The following is a 12,239-nucleotide window of genomic DNA, read 5'->3' as shown; positions in this document are numbered from 1 at the left end:
AAATCATTCAATCGACTAATAATAGCAGGTAAGAAAAAGCCAGCGAGCCAGACAAAGCATCTCACTCCTATGTGTTCTAAAAAGGGCAAAGCTAATTCCTAAGAACTAGTCTATGGTATCTTTTGTGTCTTGTGTTCTTGAAAGATATGCTGCAAAAATCAGACAAGGTGAAAATAAATAATCCTTTAAAGGCAAACAGTCAATTGAAATCAAACAACTTTTCACCTTTTTTTCTTAAAGATAAGCAATAATTTATTTCTCTTTCATCTTCACAATTACCACAGACTGCCTAGCTACATGACCAATGCTACTACAGAACACAGGAGAATTGTCCATCTACACTTTACTTGGACAAATACAATTGCAATTTATAGAATAAATGTACTGTACAATGTGTTGTTGGAAAAAGGACGTTCTTATCTGTAAGACAGGATGTGGCACATGATTTATAAACAGATGCAATCTACAATGTGAACCTTCAACAACTTGTTAAGCCAAGGATACAGTATAAAGCATTTTGTTTTGGTATTGTTACTAAAGTAGAAAAAAGAAAACTAGAGAAATAAATCCAGATATCACTTCAGGATACTTATGAGGTTAAGAAATTAATTGCCTTCTCTGCTTTTTTTGTTTGTTTGTTTTGCTTTTCTTTTCTTTTCTTTTTTTTTCCTACAAATGAGTAATACGAATATATTGCAGGATATAGAAAGACTGACAGATAAAGCAGGTACCATTATATGAAAAACAAATGAAAAATTACCAGGTAATTTTGCTTACAAAAAAGATCAAACTATAAACAGTCACAAAATATATAAAAATGCCACATTGAACGAGGCAATCGTACTCTACCTAAATGGTAGTATACTCTCTGAAAGAAGTTGTGTTCATACAGTAGTAACTGATAAAAAGGCATTGTGCACTCTTGTGCCATCTGGAGACTTAGCACCATGTGTCATCAGTTCTTGGATTGTCATCCAGTTGTCCAAGATTTTCTTGTTTCTCTTTTTCATCATCTTTTTGTGACTTAGTTCAATAATGTTAATTTCCTTTTTGCCCTCGCTGCCACTCTGCGGACTTTCCTTCAGACACTCCAGCCTGCTACGCATCATGAACTCCCGTCGCCTCCTCTGCTCCTTGGCTCTCACCAAGTGCTGCTTCCGCTCCTCTTTGCTCCAGTAGCGACCCATCTTCATCTCGCTCATTGTATCATCATCTGTCGTCATTCCACTGCGCTCTTCTTTAATTTTTAAGGCACGTTCCTTTAGGATTCTGTCTCGAACTGGTCTCTTTGTGATATACCTTGTCCCATCACTCCTTATTTTCACTTTCCATTCCATCTTGGGCTCCGCACACTTCTGTGAGTCTTTGCACATGCTCACCAGGCTGAGCTGGCTCTGGGCATACTCCACAGCCGACTTCTGCTGGATCAGCTGCATGTAGCTTTGATAATGCTTGGCATGAGCAGGTATATTCCCGTACCTGTAAGAAGAGCTGTGATATGGGGACAGGTAGGGAATGTGTTCGGTGCTCTGCTTTTCCTGGTCTGTGAATTTGCTGTTTTCTGATGCCAGCATTGTGTCTTCAGCAGTGCTGTTTTGCTCAGTGGGTTTGGTTTTGACTGAGATTGTTTCCTTGTTGCTTTGTCCTGAGGATGACTGATTAGCCACAATTGTGCTCCTCAGGTTTTTCCTGTTGGTGATGCTGATCATCCGCTGGAGCGAGTTGTCCGGGGATCGCTCCACAGTCAGAGGGGTGCTTCTGCAACTTTCAGCCGTATTGTAAGCACTGGAGCTGTCCTTGTCAGACTTCTCAGGGTGCTCCAAGATGTCATCGAGTTTGCCTCTTTGTACGTCTATGCTGGTGTTGTAATTCCTGAATCCTTCATCATGCAAAGCCCAAATGTCTCCATACTGATCCCTCACTTTTTGGAGCCGGTGAGCTTGCATGATATTCTGACATTCGAGTTCAATGTTCCTCAGCTCTTCATTGAGTAGCTGCAGCTCATGTTCCACTCCATCTTGCTCTCTTCTGTTGCATTCTATTGTGCTGCTTGAGTAATACAGGTCATACTCCCCGTGGTTTCGAATCTTGCACTTCAGCTCCAGCAGCTGTCGAAATCTTTCACACTCCTCCTCTGGGTTCCCTATGAAATCAGATTCAATGTATTCCCCTGACACAAAGCTTTCATTGCATTGGAGCTCAACACTTCCTAATGTGTCTTGGCTATGACCCAGCTCTCGTTTGTTCTGCAGAGTTGCACCGTTCTGCTCTTCAGGTGCATTTTCTTGCTCTGAACTTTCGTCGTTACGAAGACTCTCATCTGTAGGTCCCACCCCACTGTCCTTCTCATGATTGTTGGATGATGAGGTTGCAGTGTCTGTAGTTCCATCCTCCTCCTCATGCTTCTTTGGCTAAAAGAATAAGCAAATCAAAGTGACTATCATCACTAAATAAAGATCACATTATAGGAGAATACTTTCCAGCTCTGTTTTGCTTAAATTGCTGGAGTCTGATTTAAACTGAATTAAAAGAGATCACTAAACAGCAGTCCTAGTGCTCATGGCTTTGAAACATTTCTGAGATTCATGCTGTGGTGGCCATACTGAGAGAAGCAGATGAATTACAGTACTAGTGACATATTTTCTGAAGTCCGGAAAGAAACATTTTCCTCTCTAGCTAAGCCACCTCTTTGCAGTGCTTGAAGATAATGATTACCAGATGGTGCACTGTTTTTGATTCTGGATAATGGCCAGAGACTGGTGGAGCTGAGATCTTCTCAAACTTGGAAAAAAGCTTCAGTGCTGATATCACTTCAAAAATAACTAAATAAATACATACATACATACAAATAGAGCAAGCAGCCAATCTAAGAATGACTAGTGCAACCTAAGAGGGTATGAAAAGACTGCTTTCATCAGTGGAGCATTTTTTTTTATCTGAGGACTCTTTATATGCTTCACGAAGATGGGCAGCGTGGAAGACTGCAGGCCAGCCTGTTCTACTACACCCTCAGTATTCCTGTCTCCTACTTCGTGCATTCAGTAGTCTTTTTCTGAAAGACTGTTCATTTTGAATTCCTAGATTTTGCTCAAGTAGACTTCTCTCTCGTACATCTCTGGAGATCATTTCTATTCCCTAGTCGGAGTTTATTTTCCTTAGAAATAAAAACAGCCTTTTACCATTAAGTATACAACAACACTGAGTGCTTGCCATGGGCATGATGTCAAGTTCTTAAACTGTTGTTTTTTAATTAACACCCAATCACTGTACCTAACCTATTTATATTCTTTTAATTCAAAGAATGTGAAATAATGTCTCTCTGAAGAGACACGTGCTTTTTATTTTTCGAACTGGATATGAAAAGAATTTCCCTCTACTCCTCTCAGAGAGTAATCAGCCAGAGTGCAATTTATATGGCCTATTCACCAAATATAAGTGCATATAGTATCAACCAAATGCTTCTTTTCGTTTGGAGGTATAATTGCATAATTATGTATAATGGTAGGAATAATTATGGGAGAAAAATGTACAGCGTACCCAATGAAAGGAAACAAATTCAAAGAGGACACTGACATAATTCCCTTTTTCTCTTCTATGACAGACAGTAAAACAGGATGAAAACATATCTCCCATCTCCTCCTTTCTCTTGTCTTCTTGTGTACCCCACGATCACACCACACACCTTTCAGCTGGTTTCTTTTCTTCAGTCACAAGGAAAAAATAATGGCCTAGTCTGAGGAAAACAAAGATAACCTTCATCCCCAAATACACAGTAATAGTAGAGTAAGATAAATACTGAAAGAAGCAAACAAGATAATCTAGTGTCTGTGATGGACCAGTTACAAATCTCTAAAAGAGTGTTTTAGCAATGTGTTCTCAGACAAGACTTGAAAAAAAATATTTATCCTTATAATAGTAACAAGGAGTTCATACTCATCATTTCGTACATATAACATACAACTAATAACAAGGCACACAAGTGCTTAATTCCCATACATATTTGGGTGTCATATCTGCCAAAATTTTCCAAATTTACTGGCACATATGTAGACTCCCCAAAAGTACTGCCTCTGGTTAATTTCCACAGATACTACAACAGATACTGAGAACACAATAATACTATTTGATAGAGAATTTTTTCAGCTACAGAACAATATTTTTCAACATAGTCACCACCATTAGCTGTGCATTTATGCCAGCAATGAATAAGAGCCCTCATGACACAGTCATAAAAATCCATACCAGTGGAAGTGATCTGCTTTTTCACAGATGCTATGATGGCATCACTGCTAGGAAAATATTGCCCACACAACTCCATCTTTCATCAACTTGAACAGATGGGAGTCAGAAGGCACCAAATCTGGACAATATGGTAGGTGTAGTAGGACACTCCAACCAAGATTTCAATGTGCTTCACGGTCTTGGGGCTTGGCATATTGTGTGGCAGGAGAACAATTGTCTTCTTCTCTGGCCTTACTCCAGAAGTTCAAACCTTCTGCTTAGTCAGCATTATGATGTCATGGTCCCAGCTGATGGTTTGTTTGCATTCCAGGAAATCCATAAGTATCACTCCTCGCTTATCCCAAAAGACACTGCACATCATCTACCCTCCAAGGGCTGCATCACAAAGTGTTTCTTTGATGGGGAATTCACATGCTGACACTCAATAGTAGTTTTGACTTTGAAACATTAAAATGCTGCCATCATTCCAATGCCCTGAAGCTGATATTCACAGTTTCCTGGCTGTAATCCTCTGATTTGCATGGATGAGCTGATCGAGACACTCTTCATTTTGTGGTATGACAGTTATGCATGGCTGTCTGGAACATGGCTTGTCTTTCACATTGCTGTCACCACTGCAAAAATGCATCATCCACTGCCTCACTATGCTCATATGCACTGTTTGGTCTCCAGAAATATTCAGCAAGAGTCAATGAATGTCAATGGGTGCAATTTTTTCTGCATGTATGAATTCAATTATACACTCTTGCCTCATAAGCACCTCTGTGTCAGACCCCATATTGTCAGACTTCCCCTCTGCTGCCATCTGTTGCAAAGCAACAAACTGTTATCGAATATCAGTGGTAAGATTCAACCTCTTCTGACAAACCATCAACATTTGCCTCTGATGTCAGGGGCCAACATAATAAAATAGAAAACATTACTTTTGGAGCAGCCATCATATTTCCCCTGTCTGAGATGCTGTCAGATTGTTCTACTTAGCCACTTAAATGTAAGGACATCTTGTTGGAGGAAGAAGGAATATGAAGAATAGAACTAGTAACACTCTAAATAACGAAGTACTGCAGAATTATTCAGCAATAATTAATCATAATAATTTATCTAATCTTTCTTTCCTCAACTTACGCATTGTTGCGACAGAGCAGCAGTTTATTTTAGGTTGTTGTTAAGGCTCATTAAATATTTCCAAAGTGGTCGCAACAATTTAGTTCTCTCTTCATGAGTGTGTGGAGAAGTGATGGGATCTCAACTCTTCAGACATCAGCTATTTTTAAGTTACAAAATTTCAGATTTTACACAGAGAAAAATTTGCTGCCTACGAAATTCTTCATGAAATTCCAGAGTAATCAGAAAGAAGGGCGATCCAACCAAGGAAGTGTCTAGGGCGTTCATCAGAAGTGCTGGAGATTTGTGTTTAATTTCATGTTTATTCCCTATTTATGTCTTCCAAGCAAGTGCTGCTATATCAACTATTCTGGTCCACTCTTTCACCTGCTTTGAAGCTGCTTCAGCTTGTATTTGTGTCTTCTGTTTTCAATTTTTTCAGCAGAGTTTGAGTGTGCACTCTGGCCACAACACAGCGTCACCTATGGCTCTTACTGCTCTGGAGAATATTCAACAACAGATGCAAGGTCAGTCCACTGGACCCTGGGATGGCCTTGCTGCAGAATAACCAGCATTTTGGGTGCCTGTCTGAATGTCACATTCTACATCACTAGTAGATCGAGTGAAGGAGGATGGCCAAAACCCATTTGCTGACACCAATGGGGAATGACACAACACAGTTTGTGTCTATGTGACTAAACTCAGCTTACACTTCAGAGTGGCTTATACACATTGTGCTAGAACAGTTATACAGCTTCCAGGTGCTGAGCCACATCATATTATTATAGACCTTCCTCTGGTATCTCAGCATGGTGCCACACCACCAGATGTTTGGGTATATCTGAAAAATCCTTTAATGTATCTGTTTGCACAGGCATTTAAAGAAACTTTACAGTATGGGCTCATGCAATCAACACTTTCAGAATTTGGGGCTCATTTTCTATACCACTTTAATCAATGATTTAAATTTTGCTCCTTCAACTTTCATATGATCTAGATGGAGTGAGCATAATAAATTGCCTCTACTTTGCATAATCAACACACACACACAAAAGATGTAATTAAAGTAAAATCCATCTTTTGAGTCTATTGGAAATCAAATAGGTGGGAATCACCTGATCAAAAATGTCTATTGTACAGACACCTGAATGGAAGTTAGTCACCTCTCCCTGTCAAGAAGAAACAATTGTCTGTTTAGATCCTTCTCTGTCTAAAGCAGACACTGAAAATAAGTTAACTTCTTCCCCAGGAAACAGATACATGCAGCAAGCTCAAATAATAAAACTGAAAGTTTCTGTGTGCTTTTGAGAAACTTTTACAAAAATCCTCTGTGCTTTGTGCAAGATAGTCCCTGGCTTTTCTGTCCTGGACTTGTTTGTCATCTTTGACAGAGACCCTGAACGTGTGCAGGCTGAGCAGTCTTTTACAGTATGAGATTATTTTCATTTTGTTTTGAAGCTTAATTTCAGGTTAAGTCCCTTTTGCAAACCAGAAGATGGTCTTCAAATACCAATGTGCTGCTTTTGTCTATGTTATCTATTCCAAACAAAGTGTTTGTTTTCAAACATACATTGTCAATCTCGGGTACAATTATTTCTGTTTGAAATATCAAAGGAATCCTTAGGCCTCATCTTTGCAGCGAGCACTCAGATAATGAGAATGCAAACCTGGCAGTGTGTACAATCAAACAATAAATGAACCACAAAAGATGCTCCAGCAAGCATTCATGCCTATAAAATGGCTAATCTTGCAGGAATTTGGGCACTGTTCTATTCTAATTTTACAACTTAGGATGCATATTGTGATTCATAGCCCACCCTGCTACTGAAGTTTGAAAGCAGTGAGATTCAGTGAAGGCTTTTAATCAGCCTGGGCTCCCTGGTCAGTCTGAGAGTAAAAGGGAGGCTGACCACAATGAGAGGAATCTCCAGTGGCAGGCTAATCATGAGATACACCCATCACAGGGGAAGACTGGAACTGATTTCAGTTGTGCTTTAGAAGGTAAAATGCTCTTCTGCAAACAATGCTGCTCTTTTGAAACAGACCTCTCTCTCTCTGTCTTAAAAAAAAAAAAATTCCCCAGATATTTTCACTGCACTTCAGCTTTGAATGAACTGGAATGAATAGTTTTATCCAATTCTTTCTTTTCTTAATAGGTTTTGATATATTCCATGGTACTGATAAGAATTTCTGCATGGCAAATGTATGGTATTCATATCAAAGTTATCACTGCTACACGATGGGCTGTTCTAATGGGGAAGGAATAAAATGAATTATAAAAAATGAAGAATTACATATTTCCTTTAGGTTTTTTTGGAGAAGATACAATTCTTGATTAAATTCTATAGAGTGGCTAAAAAACACAAAAAGGACAGGACTATCTGATTAATTCTATACCATTCTTCTTTTACAAACTGTACCAATCCTTCCTCTGACAGCTCATACCAAATGTTCAAATGCTGTTGATAAAAAAGATTAATATTTGGAAGGATAGCCTGCTACTATATGCATTCATTCCTGCAGATCATATGATTCATGATGGTCAGATATTATGAAACCAGAAAACTGTTCAAAAATTAAGGCTAATGTTGCAGCAAAATCTCTGTGGCCAACCTGGGAGCTTAAGGCTACTCAGCTTGGCCACTTGCAGCTGCAGTGAGAGAGTTTCATTATTCCAATGTATTATATGATTCACCTCAGAAGACTTCTTGATTTCCTGGCCTAACAAGGCTAGGAAAGGAGTAAAGAACTAGTTTTCTGAGTTGCCGAGTCACTACAATAGAGTATGGAGAGACAGCAGCTGTCACAAATTACTAACGGCCCATTACACATCTAGCTGCATTTGGTTGATTCAATTACTCATCAGAAGGGCAAAGAACTGTCTGGCTGTTCTAGAATTACTTCAAGCAATGCAATGTCAGACACATACTTACAGACCATAATCTTTTCAAGTGTAGCTCTCTTCTGCCATAATATAAAATCTCAATAGGGGAAAAATATTCCTAGTCTAAGACTTCAATGGGAAAAAAAAATCTCACAGCATTTGAAGAAATTGCCACATAGAACATCATCATTCAGTAATGAACACTATCCATAAACGAAATTCAGTGAAAAAAACAACAGTTTCTGGTTAAAAAAATAAAAAAAAAAGATGCCAAATATCAGGTCAGACTGGTTAGCAGTGCAGTATTTAGCACATTGAACCTGGGAAAGCAAGACTTGGATCACTGCCTGGAAAAGAGAATCATTACTAAAAGGCCAATGCACATTCCATTGTAAGGCTCCCTTCACCTCTGACACTGGAGTTATTCCACTTTGTGTGAATAATTAAATGCTTGTAAGATCAAGGATTTGTAATCTGGTCTATCATATTCCAGATAATAGACTTAATTGCTTAGCTATTCTATCAGTGTCTCTGTCCCAATGAATATTTAATTTGTGTAAAGTGAATAGATTTAATGGGAGTTATCAACAGCATCAAAGTAGAAGGAGAGGGGGGGATGGAATGGGCTAAAAACAAGTTCAAGTCCCCAGCATGGAGCAGGCAGTGCAGGATTTGAAGCCAGGTCTCCCATCAGACAAATACTGTGAGCAGTTTTGGATTCCACAATATGAAGATGCCATAATACTGCTAGCAAATACCCAAAGTAAGGCTATGAAGGTGGTGAAGATTCGAGAGGGCAAGATGTATGAGGAGCAGCTGAGGTCCCTGGGTTTGCTCAGCCCAGAGCAGAGGAGCTGAGGGGAGGCCTGAGGGCAGCTGCAGCTCCTCAGAGGGGCAGCGCTGAGCTCTGCTCTGTGTGACAGCGACAGCGCCCGAGGGAACGGCGTGGGGCTGTGCCAGGGGAGGGCAGCTGGGGCTGGGGACAGGGTCTGCATCAGAGGGTGGTGGGCATGGAACGGGCTGCCCAGGGCTGTGGCACAGAGCTGTAGGAGTTCAAAATGTGTTTGGACAATGCTCTCAGACGTAACGGTGTTTGAATGCTGAGTGGTCCTATGTGGAGGCAGGAGTTGGACTCAATGATCCTCGTGGGTCCCTTCCAACTTGGGATATCCTGTGATCCTGTGAAATCATTTCCCTGGTTTCCAGAGGAAGGAAGGCTCTCAGAGTCTCTCCCTCTTCACTTCAAAGGAAAATGCCTCAGGCTTTGCTTTCAAACAATTCAAAACAGGGAAAAAATTCAAGTTGGAAATTTCTGTGGTTAGAAAAAGAGTTTCTCCCCAGCTGCACACATGCAGAAGCTAGGAGATGTGGTGGGGTATTATGTCCTTGGCTCCACATGGGTATGCATGCTGACACATCATTTGCTTCAGGAACGGATAAGGTCTCTTACGCCTTTCACAATGAAGTACAATTTTATTGAAGATCCTTTGATTAAACTGTACGGCTGAGGGCTGCACGTGTAACTTTGCCAGAGCTGCACCACTAACAGTGCATATGGGCAGATAAAAGGCTAGCAGCAATCTGAGACTATGTTAACAGTATGCGCCTTTGTTTCCATTAACAAAACAAATGATAAGCAGTGCACTGCTGGTGTAAGAAAAATACACTTGTGTTACCAAAACACCTGTTGTTTCTTTTAAACACCTCTTTTATCTCATTTATAAGTTAGCTTACATGCTCCCTGGTACGTGAGCTGGCTCATACCTTGCATGTGTACAAAAAGAGTGGCACCTATCCCAGCTCAGAGCACTACATGCCACACTGATCCAATCCACTAATTAATCAGCATAAAGCCCAAACACTTCAGTGTTAAAGAAAGCAATAAATATTAAAAATATTATTTGGAGAGCCCAGAAAAAAAGAAAAAAAAAGAGAAAAAAAAAGAGAGAGAGAGAGAAATCTGCACTTATCCAAGCTTCCTAAATCATTTGCTAACTTATCATACTTGGCCTCAATATCTATTGTTCCCCTCTGCTTTACCTAGTTCAGAGCATTTTAGAGATAAAATTCTGCCAAAGCTTTTGACTCCATTTAACAGTGTACTACTTCATTCTCTATTAGTATGAAGTATACCCAGCAAAATTTCAAATGACACATTTAGTACCAGTCCTACCTGCTCCACCTCATTGGCTGTGTACTGCATCGCTTCATTATGTTGCTCTTCCAACATTTCCAAGTTCAACTCCTCCAAGAATTCATTCCTTTCATCATCCAGCCACCCTTCCTCCAGCTGCAAACAATACATTAGTACATTATATTATGTCAGCAAGGACACATGCTAAAATAGGGTAAACCCAAATGGCAATGCTTGACTAGTTCTTTTTATCATAATGATTCACTTCAGAAAGCCAGGCGGTAGGAGTCCGCTTCTCAGAAAAGGAAGAAGAAAGATAAAAAATGGGACTCTCATGCCTTTTATCCTTTCTTGAAACAGTATGACTGATTTTCTTTCATAATGAAGGAGACTGCTCAACACAGACATTTTTTCTTTTCAAAAGGTATGAAAGGCACAGTGCATAATCCTGAGGCTGTCATGTTCATTACCGCCAAGAGCCCCAGTGCTGAAAGAGCGACATCATTACTAATAGGACCATGAGACAGTCAGGTTCTTTCTCTCAACAGCCTCCACCTCAGTGCTGTACCTTAGTGCTGCAACCTCAATAACAGCCTTGCATTGTATTTCTACTGCAATTTCCCCATTGATCTTCAAGGCTAACATACATATAGAAGATGGGAATAGGCAGATGCGGTGCCTGGAAGAGTCGTTATATTTATTCTTACAGTGTGCCTGGAAACAAGTCTTATCTGTTTGTGTTTTCCCTAAGTGTAATACTTGGACATTTGGTGAAGACAGTCTTGTGAAAGGATAGGAGGGAGTGTTGCATTTTTTATCTAGTGAGTATACCCGCTGTTCACATCCCATTTGCCCCCTTCACAGCTTTCAACACTAACAAAACTAGCACCCCTGCCCTAAAATGCTCCTCTTCTCATTTTGCTTATTGTGCTCATGTGTATGTGCCCATTTGTATCTGTAATCCTTTCGCAGATGGTGCACTGCGCTGACAGGGAAAATACCAGTCAGTGACACTCCTGTAAAGGCTGTACTGGTGGGAAAAGAGCAGAAGGCAATATTTATTGTTATGTCACTGGTGAAAGGAGGAGGAAGGTGACAAAAGGATGGCACATTCCTAAGCACTAGACAGTGACAACAGTACCAACTATTCATGTCTCGAGGCAGCCAGATCAGTGCAACACAGGCCACCACCTGCAGCAGAAGTGCCACCAGAGCATCAAAGCACACTTAAGCAAATCAGCAAGTGGTAGTTCAAAACAAGACAGAGAGTGATTGGTGTTGTGTGGTACTTACACCTGAACGCTGGTAGGATATCACTGTTTCCTTCAAAAAGTCTACTGTGCTTTTGCCGAACATAAACCTTCCATAGTTTTTCTTGGCAAGTCAGCCCAAGATTAGAAGGAAGGATGCTTTTTTTCTTTAGGACATGTAATTTTTGTTTGTCCTTAATGGGACTTAAAAAATATTCTCTGAAACATGTGGTACTGACCAATAGTTTTGTTAACTGTTCTCATTTTCTTTTTCTCCCAAGGAAAGCAGGAACTCAGTCCTTCTCTACTGTGAAGAATGCAGTTTAATTTACCACATTTGAGGAAATTGCAAAGATAACAAAATCTGGAGGATGAAAGATGGATCTCACTTGGGTAAATCTGCTGCTTTGATCATGGCAGACGGTGAATTTAACTTAATGTGAATCCTTAAGATAAACTTTTAGAATACGGATAATATATACTGTAGCATACATGTGCATTACTTTCACTCCTACCTACACATGTGTGAATTCACCTGCTTGTGCTACTTCTTTCCATATACAACAGGTTAGGCGCCCCTTTAGTGACATGCTTCAAAACTTAACTTAATTATCCATCAGTATTC

At 40.1% G+C, this 12,239-nt stretch overlaps 1 protein-coding gene across 1 annotated transcript in view; it reads right to left on the bottom strand.

Moving 5' to 3' along the window:
* Window positions 1–291: 291 nt before the first annotated feature.
* Window positions 292–12,239, bottom strand: part of PDZRN4 (PDZ domain containing ring finger 4) — a 243,905-nt gene continuing 231,957 nt past the window's right edge. Inside the window, exons 9-10 of the mRNA XM_042815916.1 lie at window positions 10,404–10,520; window positions 292–2,411 (exon numbers count right to left, since the gene is read on the bottom strand). Of these exons, the coding sequence (XP_042671850.1) occupies window positions 885–2,411; window positions 10,404–10,520 (1,644 nt within the window). The 3' untranslated portion in view covers window positions 292–884. The remainder of the gene's footprint in view (window positions 2,412–10,403; window positions 10,521–12,239) is intronic.

The sequence above is a fragment of the Centrocercus urophasianus genome, unplaced genomic scaffold, assembly GCF_019232065.1.
Source record: "Centrocercus urophasianus isolate 14NV4802_14NV808 unplaced genomic scaffold, USGS_Curo_1.0 seq_15, whole genome shotgun sequence".
Taxonomy (NCBI): Eukaryota; Metazoa; Chordata; class Aves; order Galliformes; family Phasianidae; genus Centrocercus; species Centrocercus urophasianus.
Note: the sequence above shows the minus strand (reverse complement) of the source record. Positions and strands in the feature narration are given on the sequence as shown.